The sequence below is a fragment of the Ranitomeya variabilis genome, chromosome 2, assembly GCF_051348905.1.
Source record: "Ranitomeya variabilis isolate aRanVar5 chromosome 2, aRanVar5.hap1, whole genome shotgun sequence".
Lineage (NCBI taxonomy): Eukaryota > Metazoa > Chordata > Amphibia > Anura > Dendrobatidae > Ranitomeya > Ranitomeya variabilis.
In genome coordinates, this window is record NC_135233.1 from 619,633,138 (window position 1) to 619,657,446 (window position 24,309).

A 24,309-nucleotide genomic window follows, 5' to 3' on the forward strand; every position below is an offset into this window, starting at 1 on the left:
CCAGCTGTTGTAATGTGCTGCAGCTGGAGGGTCATTGAGTGCGCGGCGAAGGATAATATTCAGTAACAATATGATAACGAGTCCCCCCCTCCCGCCAGTAGCTCCATGATGGAGGGAGGCGGAATTCAAGTATATCCATGAAATTACAGTTCATGAAAGCCAAGCAGGGAGGGGGCGATGTGTAAGAAGGAGCCTGATACTTCCCCTTCCTTAATTACCTCCCAACGCTCCAAAGTGTTCCATCTAAATTAATTAAAGACACCAGTGACCCAAATTATGATCGTGCGCGCCTTATGCCAATGTGTATTTTTACCCGGTGCTGAAGAGCTGGTGCGGAGGCTTCCAGCAGCTCCGCTTGGATGTCACAGCGAGAGGCAGCGTTGTACCTGCCCTCCTCTCCTATAATAACATATAGACCTGACTATTCAAAGCAGAGTAAAAACAGTGAGCACCGGCGGCTCCGCACTCCCCATAAATGCGCCTTTTCTTCCTGCCACGCTCTGAAGCGATAATTACGGTTATTTTCCAGCGTAGCTACAAATGAGGCTCCATGTAGAGATTTTTCCGGCAGTGTCAATTGGGCAGAAAGCGTGTTACAAGGGTCGAGGTGCGACCTGCTGCTCCGCTAATTATCAGCATTGATGGAGCTGCAGAATGTGGGGGTCACCTCCAGTGGGGGGGCTATACAAGTCGTGGGCCGGTTTTGTGATTAGCCATGCAATTACTGACAAAGGTTTTACAATGACCCAAAAGTCAAACATCCATATAAAAAAAAATTCACTGGTGTGTGCGAAATGAAAAATGAGGCAGGCAGCGTCCAGACATGGAGCCGAAATTACCTGGTCACTGTCATTATAATTTACTTTGCCATTTTTTGGGCTCACACAACGCCCATAGCCGAGTACAAAGTCATGCTGGTTTTAACTCCAAAAGTCGCCGCACGGTGCTGTCTGCGAGGTTCTGTGCAACTTACTCTCCACTACCTGTCTTTTCTGTTTGTCAGGCAGTGGTGGGCAGGCCTTTTCCACTTGGCAGGCAGTAGAGGGCAGGCATTTTCCGTTGGTCAGGCAGTAGAGGGCAGGCCTTTTCCACTTGTCAGGCAGTAGCTGCGGGCCTTTTCCACTTGGCAGGCAGTAGAGGGCGAGCCTTTTACACTTGTCCAGCAGTAGCTGCAGGCCTTTTCCACTTGGCAGGCAGTATGGGCTGTCCTTTACTACTTGGCAGGCAGTAAGGGCGGGCTTTTTCCACTTGGCAGGCAGTGGGGGGTAGGCCTTTTCTGCTAGGCAGGCAGTGGGATGGCGGGCCTTTTCCAATTGGCAGGCAGTAGGGTCGGGCCTCTTCTGCTTAGTAGGCAGTGAGGGGTCGGGCCTCTGCCCCTATGCAGGCAGTGAGGGGGCGGGCCTCTGCCCCTAGGCAGGGAGTGAGGGGGCTGGCCTCAAGGTTTTAATGATGAGCCGCAGACCGATGACAGGTGATTCAATCATCTAAGGTATCTAATCAACAAGGCAGTGGAGGGCCCCACAAATGATGGTGCAGCGCCCCAGAGTCCTGGTCGTTGCAGTATTGTCGCTCTGCCACAAGGGGGAGTGATGGTACGTCTGATGGCACTAAAGGAGTTCACCTGACCAGGTATCACAGTCACACACTACACTTCACACTCCGGCCACCAGGGGGAGCAAAAGGTTCTATGTATTAGGCCACTCCTCACACTCTGGTAAAACTGGGAGTCGGATAGGAAGTTAGGGAGAAGCTGACTGGGTTTTGCCCAGGTAACATCTAGTGAGAGAGAGAGTTGCTTGGGAAGACTCAGGGAGGTCCCTGTCAGGGGTGGGATCCTGGCAGTGGCCTAGCACGAGACAGATCGTTACGGAACCGTGCCTGCACCTCATTGCGGCGGCATCCTAAGAAAGGACACGAAGCGAAGTATATTGTGGAGAAGTGAGAAACGAGATCACAGCACAAAGGAGATAGAACCAGGAGGAGTCGTGCCTCAAGATCAGCAACATCCTTCTGAGGCACGTAGCCGGCAGCCGGAACGCCGAGGAGGTAATAGGCTCTACGCATTGCTTTGAACTACGGCAGGGCAGTTAACTCTAGGTTGGCTGTCTCACCTTTACACCTAATGAAGACAATGGAGGCAATTGTGGGAGAGGGGCGTCTCTAGGGTCCCTATAAAATAACTCCAGGCCTACCCCGTCATACGGGTACGTCCTATCCAAACCATCTGGGGGACGGAGAGAAAGAACAGAAACATACACGACAGTTGTGAGGACTATCCCGTGGTGCTCAGCAGGGAAGTACTACAACACACAGGCGCTAGTAGGAAGGCTACTGATTTCCACCTGCAAAGGGAACTCTGGATGTGCCTTCGGACCCGCCGGTCTCAGCCAGCCCTGTTAGCAGTGCTCTGGATTGTGGATGCCGAAGCCTTCAGTAAAAAGGTAAAGAGACTGCAACCCTGTGTCCTTGTCATTTATTGCGACCTACACCATTACCATCTACTCATCAAGGGAAGCCCTGGGGACATACTTCACCTGTGGGAAGTTACAACACCTAGCTGCCATTCAATCACCCCAGCGGACCCCTAGCAGCGTCGGTCACCCTGACCGAATACCACAGGTGGCGTCACGAACACTTGACAAACTCTCACCTACACCTTTATTTGGGCGCCCCTTAGCAGGGCCACGGACCGGGTCAGGCTACCGTGACACCCCTAGAACCGAGACCGAGGGACCCGGTACCAAGTACCCCGCTGCCCTGCGCTTGGGGGCCGCTCCAATGGTGGCTGCCAAGTTGACAGAACTTGTCCTGAGCATAAAGCCACGCTCTACACTTATCCAAGAAAACTGGTCTGTAGACGTCTAGAACATAGAATAATTTCTACACATATTAAATGTTTCCTTTAGTTACATTAGCCCCATCCATACATTATAATGGTCTCACGTAGTACTCCATAAAGTACAATAGGCTGACATAGTCCTCCATACAGAATAATGGCCCCACGTAGTCCTCCATACAGTATAATGGGCCCTATATAGTGTAGCATACAGTATAAAGGCCCTGCATAGTCCTCCATACAGTAGAATGGCCATACATGGTCTTCCATACAGCATTGTAAGCAACACTTAGTCCTCTATACAGTTTAATGTCCCTACATAGTGCTCCATACTGTATAATGGCCCCACATAGTGCTCCATACAGTTTAATGCTCTCCACATAGTCCATCATACAGTATAACGGCCCATATATTGCTCCATACAGTATAATGGCCTCACATAATTTTCCATTCAGTATAATAGCCACACATAATCCTCTATACAGTATAATGGCCCTACATAGTCCTCCACACAGTATAATTGGCCCCATATAGTGCTCCATGCAGTAGAATGTGCTTCACATAGTGCTCCATACAGTATAATGTGCCCCACATAGACCTCCATACAGTATAATGTGCCCCATAGTCCTCCACACAGTATAATGGGCCCCATATAGTGCTCCATACAGTATAATGCACCCCACATAGTCCTTCATTCAGTATAATGACCCCACATTGACATGTGTGCATCAGAGGTAGGAACAGAGATCTGATTGGATTCATGGCCGATTTTGCTCTCCAGTTAGGTAAAGGACTCTGCAGAGGCAGAATACTGGAAACTTCTTGCAAACTATTAAAAAGTTGTTTACTTTTTCATTAGGAAGCAATGAAGGCTTATGTGTGCAGAGCATGGAAACAAAAAGTTTTACTGGATCAACGGTCCAATAGAGAGTGGAAATGTATGCAAGATAGAAGATCATAGGCCAAGCTTCCTATCAAGAGGTTTCTCGTGTTGCATTTTGGGGCTATCCTTTTTGACATTTTAACTGGTTCCCTAGTGATGGCGCTAGGTCAGACTTGAGAAGCGATGAAGGAAGGTGATGCACAGAGAAACAATGTAAAGTCTACATTGCCGGGTGTCGGTGCATGGCGCTCTCTGTTGTGTGGCTGAGTTGCATCATTTACAGACTGGTCCAATATCATGTGCAGCCTGTGGGGCATGCAGAGTGTGGGCACCGTGGGGCGTGCAGAGTGTGGGCACCATGGACGTGCCCATGTATCGCCTGGTGATGCAGCAATTAACATTTCTAGTTCTTGCCCATTTTGCAAACTGAACTATTCCCATATAACATTATTGGGGGCTGACAAGTATGATGTAAATCTACAGGACATACCGCTATTAGGGTGGGGTTAGGGAGCCGCCTCTTAGGGGTTGGTCACTCTGATCTACTAACATTCATTTGAAGTACCATGGTGTCTTTTTCCTCTCCTCTAAGACATCCCCACAGTGGCCACATTGGCTCCCACAAATGTATGCATTGAACAAGGCCCATCAGAAGTGATTAGTTCATGATCTGGCATGGTGCATCACTTTGTAGGCAGGAGCCATTGGGGTAACCGCTAAAGGCAACTATTGACCATAGATACGTCCAACTACATTTTGATGGAGTGGCCAATAGTCACCACAGCTGGGGACCCTCACAGGACACAATGGCCTGTGGCGTGAGCGTGAGGCAGAATGTCACAATTCTCCCAGCCATTGGGTTCAAACTCCAAAGTTTTGCCACCTGGTTGGTGCGAGCTTTAGTACTCGTTGTAGACAATGACCCCTGTTAGACCCTCCTTCTTACCTGGATCGTGAATCGTGCTATCTGCACGAGGTAAAGAGGATTATGGATTTTCTCTTCCTTTTACTGATGTTTTCCTTGAACCTGAGAAAGGAAGGATTTTAATTTGTAACCTGATTCCGGCAGGGTTGCTGAATAGAGATATTGCTTAGATTTATAGGATGGCGTTACAGGACAAAGGCAATCTGAGCTGACACAGATATAGATGAATGCGTCTCTCTAAAACCCTGGACTGGCAAATTAAAATGGAGTTGTGGGTGCGGGGTGTGGAGGGAGCGGATTGATTGATTCCCCATCCAGACACCCAAACCAACCAAATATGTCACAAAGACAAGCACTTTAGGCGCTCCTGCACGGCTGGATTTATTGCTCTCCGGCATTACAGCCCATCAATTCTTCCCGCAGATTATTGATATGAAATCACAGGCTGTAAGTAACCGTCTCTCTATTGATTCCTAGCAGAGGCTCATCCCGGCCCCGTGAATGCAAATTCCGGAAATCTACGGGAGGACAAACTCAAAGTCACTTTTGTTAAAAGTAGCACAGCTACGGGAGGCGAAGAACTCAAAGTTACTGCAGGCATCAAGTAAACCGTCATCGCATCTGACGCTAATGGATGACGTTGCCCCGAGATCTCAAAAAAGACCAACAAGGGCCAACTCTCACTTGACTGGATTGCGAGCTAGAAAAGTTAGTGGACTTCAGATTGATTGATTTTAACTGGGACCTTGAAGGACGTAGGTTTTCCCTAAGAGAGACCATCCAACTGGATCCCCAAAACAATCCTCTGCCTCCTCGATCATTCTAAGTATTACGGTATCTTCTCAATGATGATAGGTTGACCAATGTAGACTTTACTTCTGACATTAGTCAAGTATGGGGGACCAAGAATATTTGAAGCCCCTCCATGTGATCTCTTTGGGGGGGGGGCAAGGACAATGGCACACCGATTTATATGGTATTACATGGCTGGTAGAATTTGGCCCTAAAGGAACATAGGTTGGGGTTGTCTGACAGGTCAGTATAGTTTTATATGAGATTTGTTTCGTCCCATATCTAGTTTCTCTTATAAAGCGTAGAAAAGAATTGCCATCCGTCTGTATGGAGGTCCAGCAGAAAGCTTCATTTTCTTGACTTGTCTGTCCGTGGTGCAGGAGTTAATCCTAAGGCCACGATGTAGGCCAGCCGTGTGGTGCAGGCGTTTGGCTCTGATAATCACCCTCTTGACATACCTGTCAGCCAATGAAAGGGCCCTCTGGATCCCTGGAAGGATAAGAATCACATAGTGACAGATTTTCCGTTTCATCTCTGAATGAGGCGTCCCTCCCTCCCGCTCGCTCGTTTCTGCGCTCTGCTCCCCCCTTGGCTGTCACCCACACACAGACTGAGCTTCTCATTAAATAGTCATTAACATGAATAAGGCAGAATGTTCATTTTCCCCCTCTGGTTGTACAAGGCTTGCGTGCTTTTTGTGTTGCACCGATGCCGCTGTGATTGCTGGCTCCCCCCAAGCTCTGCTCTGCTCGCTCTTCAGCCCCACTTTCCTTCCTCTCCTTATCGACCCCCCTCCCCTCTCCTTGACACAAGCTGACAAGAACCATTTCCAAGATGGATTGATTCAATTTAGCAGGCATTTGGCTAGGTTGGGGATGGTAGTGCTCCCCTGTTGGAGCAGCACAGATATGTGACCGGTCTGAGCTAGATATTTATTAGCCCTGCTCCCAGTGAGGTTGGCCAGCCGGCGGCTCATAATCAGCTCCTGTTTGTTCTCCTCACGTACTGGAAACTCTCCCTGTTCACCTGCCCATCACTCTCATCCATCCCTTCTCCTCATATTCCTTTATTCCTCCTATGTCCGTCAGTTCTGGCGTTTGCACAACCCAGAGCCATCGGCTCTCCCAGGTTTCGCCACCAGTGTCGCAGCTTACTCCATCAGTCCTCATGGGTTGTATTCTCTTTTTGGCACCTTCCCACCACCTTTTGTGTCTCTTTTCGGCACCTTCCCGCCACCTTTTGTATCTCTTTTGAACACCTTCCCGCCAGGTTTTGTGTCTCTTTCCGGCACCTTCCTGCCACCTTTTGCATCTCTTTTCAGCATCTTCCCGCAACCTTTTGTGTCTTTTCGGCACCTTCCCGACACCTTTTGTTTCTCTTTTGAACACCTTCCCGCCAGCTTTTGTGTCTCTTTTCGGCACCTTCCCGCCACCTTTTGCGTTTCTTTTCAGCATCTTCCCGCAACCTTTTGTGTCTCTTTTGAGCACCTTCCTGTCACCTTTTGTGTCCCTTTTCGGCACCTTCCCGCCAGCTTTTGTGTCTCTTTTCGGCACCTTCCCGCCACCGTTTGCGTCTCTTCAGCACCTTCCCGAAACCTTTTGTGTCTATTTTCGGCACCTTTCCGAAACCTTTTGTCTCTTTTGAGCACCTTCCCGTCATCTTTTGTGTCCCTTTTCGGCACCTTCTTCCACCTTTTGTGTCTTTTCGGCACCTTCCCACCACCTTTTGTGTCTCTTTTCGGCACCTTCCCGCCACCTTTTGTATCTCTTTTGAACACCTTTCCACCAGCTTTTGTGTCTCTTTCTGGCACCTTCCTGCCACCTTTTGCATCTCTTTTCAGCATCTTCCCGCAACCTTTTGTGTCTCTTTTCGTCACCTTCCCACCACCTTTTGTATCTCTTTTGAACACCTATCCGCCGCCTTTTGCGTCTCTTTTCAGCATCCTCCCGCAACCTTTTGTGTCTCTTTTCGGCACCTTCCCGCCACCTTTTGTATCTCTTTTGAACACCTTCCCGCCACCTTTTGTATCTCTTTTGAGCACTTTCCTGCCATCTTTTGTATCTCTTTTCGGCACCTTCCACCTCCTTTTGTCTCTATTCGGCACCTTCCCGCCACTTTTTGTGTCTTTTCGGCACCTTCCTGGAACCTTTTGTATCTCTTTTGAGCACCTTCCTGCCATCTTTTGTGTCTCTTTTCGGCACCTTCCACCACCTTTTGTCTCTTTTCGGCACCTTCCCGCCACCTTTTGTGTCTCTTTTCGGCACCTTCCCGCAACCTTTTGTATCTCTTTTGAACACCTTCCCACCACCTTTTGTGTCTCTTTCCAGCACCTTCCTGCCACCTTTTGCATCTCTTTTCAACATCTTCCTGCAACCTTTTGTGTCTCTTTTCGACACCTTCCCGAAACCTTTTGTATCTCTTTTGAACACCTTCCCGCCACCTTTTGTGTCTCTTTTCGGCACCTTCCCACAACCTTTTATGTCCTCTAAGCTCACCATGCGAACATATTATTATAAATCCACCCCTGCCACATGCATGTCATACTTTTGCCACCATTTTTCTCCTTTTGTTCTTACAACTTCGCTCATTGGTGGTCTTGCTGCAGTTTCGTTGGCGTTGATGAAGCTCTTTAAGGTCTTGAATTTTGTATCCACTGGGAGAACTGACCAAATGTTTTCTCAGCATTATGGAGATCCTCGAGCATGGGCTAAATGTTCGCCAAACCCACTGATTTCCACTTGAGTACTAATGTGAATGGGGAATGCAAACTGGAGAGATTGTGGCATAGACGGGTGGGCTTGTTGGATTCAGCATGTGCAATCCACTTGGTCTTGCAGGAGATGGAGACTCAGAGGTCGCAGCAGCTTGCTCCTCTTTGATAAGACTTGCATTATCCACAGAGTATTGGGGGTCGACATGAGCAGTGTTTGGCTAACACCTAGATAAGCTGAATGGCTGCTCTTATACAACTGTTGGAACATGATGATGTTTTTCAGCAGATCTTTCTGACTGCAGAGAGTGCTCAGGTTTTCTTCTATTTTTCTGCTTGGACACATAGGAGATCGGAAGATGTTTTGCATTTTAGGACGACTCTTCTATGTAGTAGCTGCCTCGGAATTGAGCGCTGAGTACGACTCCTTAGCAAACACTAGGAACCCAAACACGAATTGACCGACATCTTAATCCTGCCGTATCGATCTCCATGTGCTTCAGCTTCCTCTTATCTGTGACTTATTTCCTGGGTCACAAGTGAAGGAATAGAGAAGTGGTCAGATGCTGCAGGGCGCAGAAAACTTGAGGGTTAGATGCTAAACCGCAGATATTCTTCCTTCCAGTTTTGCTTGTGACTTTCTCTTTCCTCCTCTGGCGCAGCACTTGCGGCCAATACTGTATCTTTGGCGTCTTCACTTGCTTAATATTGATTCTTTTTTAATCTTTTTTCACTCCAAAACAATGTAACACAGTAATGTGACAGAGAATTGCCGGGTAACGGGATAATCCGTGCCGCCATCTTTCATATAATCTTTTCTCCAGTCCTCTTGTTGACCGTCTTCACAGCCCATAAAGTTTTAAGCAGACGCGAGCTGTTGTATCGTAGTCACACTCTGCACAGAAAGCTGGATAATGACACAGCAGCGTCAGGAACTCGGGGACAAATGAAACCTCGGCATTCGGTGGTCCGTTGCTCTCCACTGCTTTGATGGCTCCATAGACCGTTGTAGCGCTCCCCGCGCCAGCAGCCTGATCTACCCGCTGATAACCATTACGCGTCTCAGTGGCACAGACGCATCCAGCTCATTAGTTTTATGCAGGGATAAGTGTGACCCAATTGTCAGCTGAAGGTCACCAGGCCATCGTGCCATGCCATGTCTCTGAAGCAACTCAAAATGTCTTGTTGATTGCACAGTCAGGAGCACGGTTCGTGTTTACAGGGATAATGAGACTATAAGGGCACGGAGGCTTTCTCGTACAGGACGGAGCCTCCGTGCCGCAAATCTGTCGTAGTAGCGATGGTGGACGTCGTCTTAAAGGCATCTAATACTGCAGAGGAGGATGAGGATTGCTGCACACAGCTAGGACACTTCAGCCTTGACCCGACCTGCTACGTTCTCTCTGACAGTCTGGGGTCTCAGGATGGTTGTGATGCAGCTTCTCTGTAGCAACCAGTCTGTTTCTCAGAACTTAAGTTTTCAGTCCAAGGAAGATATTTAAGAGAAGCAATGGAGTCTCCTGAAATTACGCAGGTGGAGAACTCTTTAAAGTCAGAACTGTTCAGTTAGAGAAGCATTAGCTTGCCCTCATTGTTCCAGTCTGGCGCTCTCCTCCCTCCGAATTCATTCATATATCCCGCGCTCTTCTCACATTTTTTCCTTAACCTGAGGTTTTTGCCTATTTCTCCTGAGGAGATGACACTTTATAGACTTCTTTTGTCCTGTAGGAACCTCGATGTAGACATCCAGCTACGTCCAATCTGTACCCAAAGATCATATCACAGCCGCACGGTGCGCGGCTAAGATCGCTGATCCTCTGCTTATAGGAAAAGGGGAACCGGAAACAAGTGTATCTATAATTCTGCTGAAAGTCTCCGGATAAGGAAAGTGATCGCTTGTGATGATCTATATTACGGATGACAAATAAAACTAGTTCTACATTTAGTCCAGCCTGAAATACGTCAACACATTGTAGGAGGAGGGCACATTACCTATTACTAATGACTGAACAAGCAGGGGACACACAGTGACAGCACCAGCAGAATAGTGAGTGCAGCTCTGGAGGATAATACAGGAGGTTACCTCCTGTATGTACACAGTGACTGCACCAGCAGAATAGTGAGTGCAGCTCTGGAGGATAATACAGGAGGTAACTCAGGATCAGTAATGTAATGTATGTACACAGTGACTGCACCAGCAGAATAGTGAGTGCAGCTCTGGAGTATAATACAGGATGTAACTCAGGATCAGTAATGTAATGTATGTACACAGTGGATGCACCAGCAGAATAGTGAGTGCAACACTGGGGTATAATACAGGATGTAACTCACGATCAGTATAATGTATGTACACAGTGGATGCACCAGCAGAATAGTGAGTGCAGCTCTGGAGTATAATACAGGATGTAACTCGGGATCAGTAATGTAATGTATGTACACAGTGACTGCTCCAGCAGAATAGTGAGTGCAACACTGGGGTATAATACAGGATGTAACTCACGATCAGTATAATGTATGTACACAGTGACTGCACCAGCAGAATAGTGAGTGCAGCTCTGGAGGATAATACAGAAGGTAACTCAGGATCAGTAATGTAATGTATGTACACAGTGACTGCACCAGTAGAGAGTTCAGCTCTGGAGTAAAATTAATGTGTTTATAAAAGTAGTTTCTATTTTGCATACTCTCCTTCCTGTGTCTTAATACATTGTTACGCTCTTTGAGTAAATACAACTCTCTTTAACCTTTGATGGTGGGTAATCACTGGTGTGGTAAATTTGCTGACCGTGTGTCTACCAGAATCCTCCAAGTTCCCGGTGGGCACCAGGATTTCTTGGCCTGGGTGGTGGCTGCTGATGGTGGGATGCAGTGTATATAAAGCCCCCCTAAACCCCCCCTGCAGATGTCTCAGCTTTCGCTAGGTCAGCATGTGTCTGCTCAGACTAATGAGCTCTTGGTCACCGGTGGCCCCTGTGTGACGTTTTTATCTGGGCCAGCAGAGGACGTGCTCTTTGTTGGCCGCGGCCGCCCCGTGTTCTGTCCCTTTGTCGCTTTTCCTGTTGCGTCCCTGGTGGAGGCCGAGGAGACAAGAGTCATTGCTCACACGCCTGATAACGCCGCTCGCCGCCTTCCCTTCAGCTGCGGTTAGTTATCTGGCTGTAGCAGCGGCTCTTATCGCGCCACCGACTCCTGCCGTTGTGGCCGTCCACAATCTCTGCTGATCCCGGGAGGATGTTGTAGGTCTCGCTTCTCCAGAGCCATGAGGCCACTGCCAGTTGTCCTTGTCACACTTTGCGTGTTCCTCGTGCATTCTTCTTACTAATCGAGGAATATTGCACGCAATGCAGCGGTGGCTGTAAGGCCGTGTGCACACAACGCTTTATCCACGCGGGTCTGCTCCAAAACCCAACTTGAAAAGCGCTGAGGAAAAGCTCAAAACGTTTGCACCGTAACGACGGCTCGCTAGGCGGATATTCGGACCGAAGTAGTGACCGGATCGGTCCTCAGGCGCTGTCTGCTCGGTGGACGCTCTGTCCCCTACAAACAATGGCAGCGGGCGCAGGCTTTTGGCTTCTACAACACCTTGCGGTTTTATGATTGCTGAAAAATCCTGAAAACGTTCTACAGATGATTGCACTACTCATCGATGTCAACTGCAGAGCATGCGAAGGAGTAACACTGCAGAACAGAACCTGAAAAGTGTTATCAAGTCATTATGGACCCAAAAATACTAAAAAGCTCAGAGAATTGTCTAAGGCTGGTTTCACACTTGCGTTTTGATCCGCAGCGTTTTAGCGCTAAAAAACGCATGCGTGTTTTTTTTCCGATACGTAACATTAAAAACGCATGCGTTTTTTTTAGCATGCGTTTTGACGCGTTTTCGGCAACGCATGCGTTTTTTGACGCGTGCGTTCATTTGCAGAAATGCAACCTGTAGTAATTTCTAGCGGCGTTTTTTTGCCTGAAAAAACGCATGCGTTTATTCGCTGAAAAAAAATGCATTGCTGTCTATGTAAACGCATGCGTTTTTAAGCACATGCGTTTGCTTGCGTTAAAAACGCATGCGTTTTTATAGAAAAACACAAGAAAAAACAAGAAAACCCTAACCCTAAACACAAGAAAAAACAAGAAAACCCTAACCCTACCCCTAACCCTACCCCTGACAAGCCACCCCCCACCATCAAGGTGATAAAGGGATCCAAACCCTAACCCTACTCCTAACCCTATATGACAGTCCATACTCTACGAGTTTATATTTTTAGTACTCTATAGCAATACCGTATATCTTGGGGTGTCCACATTGAACAAAGCTTTTTATTAGAAGAATGTCCTGGTCACCAGGTCAGCATAATAGCCAATTCCTATGGATCCCTAGGGTTAGGGTTAGTATCCCTTTATCAACTTGATGGTGGATGGTGGCGTGTCAGGGTTAGGGTTTGGATCCCTTTATCACCTTGATGGTGGATGGTGGCTTGTCAGGGTTAGGGTTTGGATCCCTTTATCACCTTGATGGTGGATGGTGGCTTGTCAGGGTTAGAGTTAGGATCCCTTTATCACCTTGATGGTGGATGGTGGCTTGTCAGGGTTAGGGTTAGGGTTTGGATCCCTTTATCACCTTGATGGTGGATGGTGGCTTGTCAGGGTTAGGGTTTGGATCCCTTTATCACCTTGATGGTGGATGGTGGCTTGTCAGGGTTAGGGTTTGGATCCCTTTATCACCTTGATGGTGGGGGGTGGCTTATCAGTGACCTGGTGACCAGGACATTCTAATAAAAAGCTACCCCTAACCCTAACCCTAGGGATCCTAACCCTATCCATAACCCTAACCCTAGCTATTTCTATTTATAGTGGGTTTTCTAGTTGATTTTGATGATTGGCAGCTGTCACACACTTCTCAGCATGCGTTTAAAAACCGCAAACGCATGCAAAAACGCATGCGTCTAAAAAACACAGCGTTTTGCCGCATTTACATGCGTTTTTTCACCACATGCGTTTTTTTAAAAAAAACGCTGCAGATCAAAACGCAAGTGTGAAACTAGCCTTAGATATTATATTTGTATGCGCAGATTTAGATGGAAAATATTGTCTGTAGTTTCAGCCAAAACCCAATAAAACAGACAGGAATAGAAAGAAAAAAATCTCCAAATGTAATCCATAAGATGATTTATAAAGAAGTCGGTGACATCACTAAGAATGCCTCCTATCCATCACTAGAGATCAGAGGTGACATCACTGAGAATGCCTCCTATCCATCACCAGAGATCAGCGGTGACATGACTGAGAATGCCTCCTATCCATCACCAGAGATCAGTGGTGACATCACTGAGAATGTCTCCTATCCATCACCAGAGATCAGAGGTGACATCACTGAGAACGTCTCCTATCCACCACCAGAGATCAGCGGTGATATCACTGAGAATGTCTCCTATCCATCACCAGAGATCAGCGGTGACATCACTGTGAATGCCTCCTATCCATCACCAGAGATCAGCGGTGACATCACTGAGAATGCCTCCTATCCATCACCAGAGATCAGAGGTGATATCACTGAGAATGTCTCCTATCCATCACCAGAGATCAGCGGTGACATCACTGTGAATGCCTCCTATCCATCACCAGAGATCAGCGGTGACATCACTGAGAATGCCTCCTATCCATCACCAGAGATCAGAGGTGACATCACTGAGAATGCCTCCTATCCATCACCAGAGGTCAGCGGTGACATCACTGAGAAGGTCTCCTATTCATCACTAGAGATCAGCGGTGACATCACTGAGAATGCCTCCTATCCATCACCAGAGATCAGCGGTGACATCACTGAGAATGCCTCCTATCCATCACCAGAGATCAGCGGTGACATCACTGAGAATGCCGCCTATCCATCACCACGATATCACGCAGAGTGCAGTTTGCTATATATTGGATTGGTGTCTTCCGTTTTGCAGCGTGGCGTCTGCTCACATGTGAATATTTGCTTTGCGGAGCAGGTGGTGTTATCGCAGTGTTTGCTCTGGCGCTCGGTGTCATGTGACTGCTGTACTCATACAGGATGTGGCACTTGGTGCTGTGTGATGTGGGTAAAGGATCTGTTATCTCTGTAGCACAGGACCCTCTGCCTTCCCCAGACCCCCCCGATCTTATAATCTTTGCCAGGTTGTGCAGATGTAGATTATCTTCTGTTCTTACTGTAATGTGATCTGAGCCTGTAAAGAAGCAGAGCTGCAGTGTAAAGCATGTGATTGGGCAGGGTAGCCTGGTGTATTTCAGACTTCAGCCTCAATGCGGCTATTCTGGAGCCTCTTTTCATAGCCCTATTGGGGCTTCTGTTGTATGGCCAGGGGTAGACGCCTCCGCAGGGACCCTGGATGCTTCTAGTTTTCACAGAAACATAGGTTGGTGGCTTGTGAATTCTAGGAATGGCTATCAGTGTGTGATGTAAACGTGAGCACACAGCTGGCCTGTGATTGAGAGGTAGAAATGATCCCCGGAATCCTCTACCTGTGGGATCCGTGCTCCGCCGAGGGCTCAGGAGGGGATTCTGCCGCTCGCCTCTGAGCTTTCATTAAAAATGGAAAATTGCTGCTTGATTCATTAGTGGAGACTATTGCGGCGCGGAGGCTAATGCGGCCATTACTGGCAGTGAGAGCGGCTGGGAGGTCCTGCCGGTCACAGGTGGGCGAATCATTACCAGAGGCGGCGGCTGTGGCTGCGGACATGGCAGAATCCTGGTGTAAGGGAAAGAAAAGTCAAAGTGTTAATAAGGGGCAAATCATACAAGTGCATCTTCATCACCACCCGTGTCGTGGTCTGTACATAGACCCTCATTGGAAACCTTTATTCTTTACACTGTAGGCTGCATCCAGAAATCACGTCGTGTGACGTGCGTCAGTGTGACGTGCGTTTTCTGCGTGCAGTGACCGCGCTGCCGGCTCTTCTACACATTGAGCTTTGCGGTTTGTGCAGCCACAGGGCCACCTGCGGTGTGTGACGGGAGGACTTGGCATCTCAGAGCTAGATGTGCTACATGTTGGGGGTCCGCTGCTCCCGCCACTTATCTGCAGGACGCCTGGCGGGAGCCTATCACATGCCTCCATTGGGGTCTCACCCCTGGGTGTCTCCTGTCACTTCTTGTTGTGGTGGTATCTGGTATATGTGACATTTTCCGTAGGGGATGTGGAGTCTCCAAGTTGCCCACCAAGGATTTTTATATTTCCAATTTCTCCTGGACGACTGGTGTCGGCACAGTTTGCTCCATTTTCTAGCACGTTTAGACACCTTTGATAACAGACCTTGGAAGAGAGCGGCGGTCTACCCAAGGATAATGCAGATTTGTTACCTGGGGCCGGAGATTGTTCCCCATGTTATGACGGCTTTTGTGCGGACAGGGGAGTCTCCCCCCGGGGTGATGAGAGGGGTTATCGCTGGCGACTTGCCGGCCTCTCCCATCTGTTTCCTCGCGGCATTCTTTTACCAGCCGCCTTAATTCCCCAGGATTAAACGTACGCAGCGGTAATTAACAGTCGGACCTCCTCTACTGTATCTGATAATGGCAGCCGCTGTAAAAATTAATTTGCAAACATGTCATTATGCAGCAGCCGCACTGGCAATAAACCTGCAATTATAGACCTGGTCCCGGCCAGAACGCGGAGGGCGCGAGAGGCGCGCCAATCTGTTCGATTGATAACTGAACAGATCACGTGGGGGGAAGAGTTGAAGGCTCATCCGTCACATCCGAGCCCTCTACGTTCTGTGATATCACTCAGGGGACACGGCTGAAATTACAGCCATAAAGTAGGAGCCTTAATTAAAGGTCTGTTGTTTTGTGTCCACAGCTCCTCTGCAGACCTCTGTTTCTCCTTGGTTACAGGCTAGGCCGTCTAATCCTCCATTCTTGGTTTATTATGCTCCATAGTACAGAAAAGGAGGCAGAATAACACTTTGGAGCAGTAACACTGGTAGCAAAAGTCTTCACACCCGCATACGCAATCCTGCCTAGAAGAAAAAGTGCAGGAATTGCAGGATGGCAAAGTCACTGACCTGCAAATGGTGAAAAGTGGAAACATTGTCACAGCCTCTGAATGTGTCCAGTCTGGAGTCTGAACCTAATGATGTCCCCGATGTGCTCCATGGAGACAAGTCCGGAGATGCTGCCGGCACCTCCTGTGTAATCACCGACCAATGACGTCTCCGATGGAGACAAGTCCAGAGACACTGCCGTCAGCTCCTGTGTAATCACCGACCAATGATGTCCCCGATATCCTCGATGGAGACAAGTCCGGAGATGCTGCCGACAGCTCCTGTGTAATCACCGACCAATAATGACGTCCCCGATGTCCTCGATGGAGACAAGTGCAAAGACGCTGCCGGCATCTCCTGTGTAATCACCGCCCAATGACGTCCCTGATGTCCTTGATGGAGACAAGTCCGGAGACACTGCCGGCAGCTCCTGTGTAGTCACCGACCAATGACATCCCGGATGTCCTCGATGGAGACATGTCTGGACACACTGACGCAGCTCCTGTGCAATCACCGACAAATTATGTCCCCGATGTCCTCGATGGAGACAAGTCCGGAGACACTGACGGCAGCTCCTGTGTAATCACCGACCAATGATGTCCCCGATGGAGACAAGTCCGGAGATGTTGCTGGCAGTTCCTGTCTAATCACCGACAAATGATGTCCCAGATGTGTTCTATGGAGAGAAGTCTGGAGACGCTGCCGGCAGCTCCTGTGTAATCACCGACCAATGACGTCTCTGATGTGCTCGATGGAGACATGTCCGGGGACGCTACAGCCACAGGAGCAGATTTTGGCTACACAGGATGCTCACAGTATTACGAGGAACATGAGGCCTGGCAGGACAGATGGTAGACATGGTTTCCGGCATCCTTTTCAGGAGAGGAGCAAAGATCTGCAGTACATGACAGTATAGCTGAGAAGACCACTTCTACAGGGAGAAGGGATTATAATATCCGCTGCCAGAGGGGGAAGGAGACGGATTCTGACCAAAGCTGCCCCATCAGACCCATGAGGTACATGTGGAAGCAAAAAATGGATTTGGGATCTCCATGTTCTGCAGGGAAAAGTTTCATGATTTTTTGAAAATCCCAAATCCACCTAATGGGAGCTGTTAGTGATCGCCTTTTACAACCGAGTCATTAGTTATGGCCTTTTACAGCTCTATCGATGACCACCATCAGTTTTCCGCCCCTTTTAAATATGAGGTCCTCAGATTATTAGTTGTTTAACTGTAGTTCTCCCCCTCACCCCAACCATCCATTATTTTATCCTGTGCTGTGGGATGGAAAGGGTTACCTTCGCTTTCCCGCCTCTCAGGAAGCCCCTATGGTTCTGCTTTGAAGAGAGAGGTGGGGGACAGAGAAGAGGAGGCTGCTGGGAGCCCCTTGATAAGACAGGCAGGAAATGGTTAACAATGATAATAACTACTAGCAGAGGATGTGGAAAGCATTGGCCGGATAATGGGTTAATATTTCCTGACGGTTGGTGCCAGGCGCCGGGATAGATAGGAAGCGGTTAATTTTGCCATCTCTTCCTCCTGTAAAGCTCATTGCTCCACATCACTGAAAACTGTGCACTTACGGGGGCGACACCTGTCCCTCCGCGGCCCGAGCATTCACCGGGGGGCATCTGCATCGTGTGTGTACAGTGGGCAAGTGCCAGCCCAAGCCGAAACCTTAGTGTCTAATGTCACCAGTGTTCACCATCCACAGCCGAGCACTAATAAGACCGGGAGCTCGTGGGCCTTCCCGCGACCCAGACCAACTGCTACATTGTAACGGCACAGAACCCAGGGGGGCATATAAAGGGCCTTATACCAGTACTGGAGGGTTAATCAACTGGTTACCTGCATTAAAGACAGCTGTCTTACATAGTCACCTTTATAAAAGACTCCTGTCCACAGACTCCATTAATCAGTCAGACTCTAACCTCTACAACATGGGCAAGACCAAAGAGCTTTATAAGGATGTCAGGGACAAGATCATAGACTTGCACAAAGCTGGAATGGGATACAAAGCCATAAGTAAGATGCTGGGGGAGAAGGAGACAACTGTTGGTGCAATAGTGAGAAAATGGAAGAAATACAAAATGACTGTCAATCGACATCGATCTGGGGCACCATGCAAAATCTCACCTTGTGGGGTATCCGTGATCAAGAGGAAGGTGAGAGATTAGCTTAAAACTACACGGGGGAACTTGTTAATGTTCTCAAGGCAGCTGGGACCACAGTCACCAAGAAAACCATTGGTAACACATTACGCCGTAAAGGTTTAAAATCCTGCAGTGCCCGCAAGGTCCCCCTGCTCAAAAAGGCACATGTGCAGGTCCATCTGAATCTGAGTGATTGGGAGAAGGTGCTGTGGTCAGATGAGACACAAATTGAGGTCTTTGGCATTAACTCAACTCGCCGTGTTTGGAGGAAGAGAAATGCTGCCTATGACCCAAAGAACACCCTCCCCACTGTCAAGCATGGAGGTGGAAACATCATGTTTTGGGGGTGTTTCTCTGCTAAGGGCACAGGACTACTTCACCGCATCAATGGGAGAATGGATGGAGCCATGTACCGTAAAATCCTAAGTGACAACTTTTTTTCCCTCCACCAGGACATTAAAAATTGGTCATGGCTGAGTCTTCCAGCAAGACAATGACCCAAAACATAGAGAAGGCAAAAAAGGAGTGGCTCAAAAAGAAGCACATTAAGGTCATGGAGTGGCCTAGCCTGTCTCCAGACCTTACTCCCATAGAAAACTTATGGAGGGAGTTGAAGCTCCGAGTTGCCAAGCGACGGACTTAAAATCTTAATGATTTAGAGATGATCTGCAAAGAGGAGTGGACCAAAATTCCTCCTGACATGTGCGCAAACCTCATCATCAACTACAAAAAACATCTGACTGCTGGGCTTGCCAACAAGGGTTTTACCACCAAGTATTAAGTCTTGTTTGCCTGCCAGAGGGATCAAATACTTATTTCTCACTGCAAAATGCAAATAAATGTATATAATTTATACAATGTGATTTTCTGGATTTTATTTTTGATATTTTATCTCTCAATGTTAAAATTAACCTACCCTTAAAATTATAGACTGTTCGTGTCTTTGTCAATGGGCAAACTTACAAAATCAGCAAGGGATCGAATACTTATTTCCTTCACTGTAATGTCTGGGGGTTATATCGGTACTGGAGCGTTATAAGAGGGGCTGATCAGGATACAAGGGGTAACGTTTCTCCTTGCGGAGAGCGACATGTTAAGCCTTATATGTTGAGGTGAGGAGACTTTTAAGCTGACACGCTCCTCTGGGAAATATGCAAATTGTCTCTTCAAAGAGGAAGCAGACTAGAAGTCTAGCGCTCCTCACCTCGGCGTGTCAGGCTTGACACGACACTCTCCTCAAGGAGAAACGTTATGCCTTGGATGCCGGTCAGATTCTTCTAGCCCAGCCAAATCAGATCTAACACTTTGCGTTTCAGACTACTACCCCTCGTCAGTGCCTTGTCTGCAAATTAAGATTTAGTTTTTTATCCCGAGTCATGTGACAAGGCTCCTTAGATAGTTGATACTGACGTTTAGGTTTGCTATTTCCTATAGATGGCGCTAGAGTTCTAGTCGTGTCTGAAGAGACAATTTACAAGAGGGGCTGATAACATGGAACAATAGCCTACCACTATGTTTAGCTGTCAGGCCAGGGTCCAGATGACGTCTCTTTGCCTTTTCTCGCCCTCTGTCAGGTATCTCTGTGCTGCAGAGTCAGGATATGCAGCTGACACAACACGACGCCTCCAGCTTTATAGGACTCAGTACAAGTCCTGACACTGAATGTCTCTGAGAAGCTCAAACACCTACATAGGATTTCACAGGCCCCTGTGGAGGCAGAGTAGAAGGGAGTTACATGGAAGAAGGGTCACTGCCCAAAAACACAGGAAAAAGAGGTTATAGCTGAAAATGTAACCCCTGAAATGCAGCTGACCCATCTAAAGGGACACGTCAATCTGTGGGCAGCGGGTATAGAGGAGACGAGCAGAATGATGTATATGGTTAGTGGGAGAGAATCACGATAACTTCTGTTTTACTCTGAAATATCTAGAGTTTGTATGGAGGAGTCCAGTGGGCGGTCCTACTCTGATTGACAGCTATCTCTACATGCACAGTCATACAGGAATGACTGCCAATCACTGACCAGGACCGCCCACTGGACTCACCCGTACAAACACCTTAGATTTCAGTAAAGAAAGTACAAGTTTTACAGAAACTTCTTCCACAAACCTGTATATCGATCGGATCTGCTCCTCCTGCTCCCTAACATCCGGCCTGCAGACCGGAGACCGTCTGGTAGTGTTCACATTGCCAACAGTCTTTAAGATCTCTGCTCGTTATCGACCAGAACATTCATTCACATCAAGAAATCGTAAAGTTCTCCTGATTTCCTACTTCTTACAGCTGAGGATTTGTTACAGTTACACCCATGTCAGATCGTCACACACTCGTCCTTCACTGACACATGGTCACAGGATAGGAGAGAGGGTTGTGCTGCATCCTTATAGTGCAGAGCATTGTCTAGACTGGATACAAAAGTAACAAACCCTCAGCTGTCAGAAGTGCCCCTCAGGGCAGGTATTGTTCTTGTAATATATACAAGGATATTTCCATTCACTGACAACAAGCGGAGATCATGACAAAGGCACAAAGTGGATTGAACATTTGTAGATACAATAATTAGTTTATAATAAATCTTTGTCTAATGACGCGGTGCAGTCCCACAATAAACCGAGATACATTGTGAGCGATTCCCTTCTTTGGATGTCAGATTTACTACCCTAAATATGGCGATTGGGTGGACACACTATATATGTGCTGCCCCCCGCTATTTTTAGATGGAAAGGATGGGGGTCCTCAATATGTCTATCATTCAGCCCCATGTTAGGGGCCTCCATGCTCAGGATCCGCACACCCCTTCTCTAATCAGCAGATATCCCCGCTTTCAGTTATGTCCTTATTGATGCGTTACTGTATGCGGTTCTCTCTTCCTTGGATTCGGTTTTTGCGATGTCACAGAACCAACTCTTCTAACTGCACTCATGGTCTCCTTTGGACTCCCTTTCCATTATTTGGACCCCCATTTCCCTGTCCAGACCCCATTTCCCTGTCCAGACCCCCTTTTCCCTGTCCAGACCCCCATTTCACTGTCCAGACCCCATTTCCCTGTCCGGGCCCCCATTTCCCTGTCCAGACCCCATTTCCCTGTCCGGGCCCCCATTTCCCGTCCAGACCCCATTTCCCTGTCCGGACCCCATTTCCCTGTCCAGACCCCATTTCCCTGTCCAATCGCCATTTCACTGTCCAGACACCCATTTTCATGTCCAGACCCCCATTTCCATGTCTGGACCCCCATTTCTCTGTCCAGACCCCCTTTTCCTTATTTGAACCCTTTTCCCCTGTCTGGACCCTTTTCCTTATTTGGACCCCCATTTCCCTGTCCGGACCCCGATGCGCAGCCCTCCTGTCAATAATTATTACAGGGACATTGACTTAGACGGTGGGGGCTCTTCTGCCTCCTCCTCCTCTTCGGCTCTTACTCCAGCCCTCTATTATTGGAGCCCGGTGTGTGGGGGGGGAGCGGACATCTTCTCCTTTTCTTCGCCTATCTCTTTCATTCAGTGGCCAGGCTCGGTGGGAAGGGATCGCTCTCCGCTCTGGCGGAGGCTGCGTTTTATCTCCAGGACCCCGATGTCACATTCGTTCTGTAGATATTTTATCGCTTTTACCCATTTTATTATCCACCCCTAATCCCAGAAAGGAAAACAATTGATGCACTTTCCCTGACAACAAGCCGCCTGTGATGGTGGCCACCCCTGATCCCGGGCTCGCCCTTGACATTGAAATGACTGAATGAAGAGCCCTGGGCTGCGGGGCTGTCTGGGAGGAACATTACTGATTCTTCAGAGAGCAGCTCAGCACTCCCTCTGTCCCTCCCCACGATTTTCTTCCTCTCTCTGTCTCTCGCTTTTTTTTATTCATGTAATTATTTGCATTTCTGGGCTGGGAAGCTGCAAACACGGAAGAAGAGCTGCTGTAGTGGGGACTGAGCTGCTGTAGTGGGGACTGAGCTGCCGCCTGTCCATGAGAAGCCTCCGCACATGATGGGACACTAATTTATTATTTCATTATTTCAGAAGCTTCAGTGTTAATCATGTTTGGATTAAAACCTCCGCTGTACTACCTGCCAGGTAAGATCCACGTCCCCCGCCTCCTGTAGGGTTTGGCAGAGTTGTGGGCACCTTCCTGGATCATGCAGCCAGAGCCGCCTGGCATGGTGATCTGCATGGCACCTTATCCAACTGTGGTTACTGTAAGGGTTTACCCTGCTAGCCCCAGTCGGTGTGCCATCCACCCTGGTGCTGCTGGGACTGTAGTCAAGTATGGCACCCTTGTTGGGCAGTCATGCGATGAGAGTGCCATGCCTGGGTGTCTCCTGGCATCACTGGTGGGTGATGATTCCCACTCTCTGGTGTTAATCCAGGCATGCAGGGCTTACTCCAGCTAAGTGTCAGTTCTTAGTGGCATCATCCAGTTGGAGATGATGACCACCTACCCCCGGAGTGCCCATTACATTGCAATACAGTCAGAGGCGGGCAGTGCTGTCTTCGGTGTCCTGCATCATTAGTGTGATATGTCCGTGGGTGGCACTGATCCCCTCCTGTAGTGCATGGCACACTCCTGGATGGTAGGGCAGAGGTTGGCAGTACTGTCCCCGGTGTCCGGCATCATTAGTGTGATTTATCTGAGTGTGGCACTGATCCCCTCATGTAGTGCATGGCACACTCCTGGATGGTAGGGCAGAGGTTGGCAGTGCTGTCCCCGGTGTCCGGCATCATTAGTGTGATTTGTCCGTGTGTGGCACTGATCCCCTCCTGTAGAGCATGGCACACTCCTGGATGGTAGGGCAGAGGCGGGCATTGCTGTCCCCAGTGACCGGCATCATTAGTGTGATTTGTCCGTGTGTGGCACTGATCCCCTCCTGTAGTGAATGGCACACTCCTGGATGGTAGGGCAGAGGTTGGCAGTACTGTCCCCGGTGTCCGGCATCATTAGTGTGATTTATCTGAGTGTGGCACTGATCCCCTCATGTAGTGCATGGCACACTCCTGGATGGTAGGGCAGAGGCGGGCAGTGCTGTCCCCAGTGACCGGCATCATTAGTGTGATTTGTCCGTGTGTGGCACTGATCCCCTCCTGTAGTGAATGGCACACTCCTGGATGGTAGGGCAGAGGTTGGCAGTACTGTCCCCGGTGTCCGGCATCATTAGTGTGATTTATCTGAGTGTGGCACTGATCCCCTCATGTAGTGCATGGCACACTCCTGGATGGTAGGGCAGAGGCGGGCAGTGCTGTCCCCAGTGACCGGCATCATTAGTGTGATTTGTCCGTGTGTGGCACTGATCCCCTCCTGTAGTGAATGGCACACTCCTGGATGGTAGGGCAGAGGTTGGGCAGTGCTGTCCTCGGTGTCTGGCATCATTAGTGTGATTTCTCCGTGTGTGGCACTGATCCCCTCCTGTAGTGCAAGGCACACTCCTGGATGGTAGGGCAGACATTGGAAGTGCTGTCCCCGGTGTCCGGCATCATTAGTGTGATTTGTCAGTGTGTGGCACTGATCCTCTCCTGTAGAGCATGGCACACTCCTGGATGGTAGGGCAGAGGCGGGCAGTGCTGTCCCCGGTGTCCGGCATCATTAGTGTGATTTGTCAGTGTGGCACTGATCCCCTCCTGTAGAGCATGGCACACTCCTGGATGGTAGGGCAGAGGCGGGCAGTGCTGTCCCCGGTGTCCGGCATCATTAGTTTGATTTGTCCGTGTGTGGCACTGATCCCCTCCTGTAGAGCATGGCACACTCCTGGATGGTAGGGCAGAGGCGGGCAGTGCTGTCCCCGGTGTCCGGCATCATTAGTGTGATTTGTCCGTGTGTGGCACTGATCCCCTCCTGTAGAGCATGGCACACTCCTGGATGGTAGGGCAGAGGTTGGCAGTGCTGTCCCCGGTGTCTGGCATCATTAGTGTGATTTGTCCGTGTGTGGCACTGATCCCCTCCTGTAGGGAATGGCACACTCCTGGATGGTAGGGAAGAGGTTGGCAGTGCTGTCCCCGGTGTCC

The 24,309-nt window shown here is 48.9% G+C and overlaps 2 protein-coding genes and 1 long non-coding RNA gene across 8 annotated transcripts in view; 2 read left to right on the forward strand and 1 right to left on the reverse strand.

The window, feature by feature from the left end:
• The window catches only part of KIAA0513 (KIAA0513 ortholog), a 485,188-nt gene extending 473,971 nt beyond the window's left edge, over positions 1 to 11,217 (forward strand). The window contains exon 14 of the transcript XR_013221713.1: positions 11,207 to 11,217. The gene's annotated coding sequence lies outside the window, so the exon portion shown is untranslated. The remainder of the gene's footprint in view (positions 1 to 11,206) is intronic.
• GSE1 (Gse1 coiled-coil protein) overlaps positions 1 to 24,309 on the forward strand; it is a 368,545-nt gene that overhangs the window by 238,324 nt on the left and 105,912 nt on the right. For 2 of the 6 annotated variants that reach the window (XM_077288844.1, XM_077288845.1), the window contains exon 1: positions 21,823 to 22,386. The exons of the other annotated variants lie outside the window; for them this stretch is intronic. In XM_077288844.1, the coding sequence (XP_077144959.1) occupies positions 22,350 to 22,386 (37 nt within the window). In that variant the 5' untranslated portion in view covers positions 21,823 to 22,349. Of the gene's footprint in view, positions 1 to 21,822; positions 22,387 to 24,309 lie in introns of those variants that run through there. 6 annotated transcript variants of the gene reach the window in all.
• The window catches only part of LOC143807379 (uncharacterized), a 230,919-nt gene that overhangs the window by 96,847 nt on the left and 109,763 nt on the right, over positions 1 to 24,309 (reverse strand). The gene's annotated exons all lie outside the window — the stretch shown is intronic.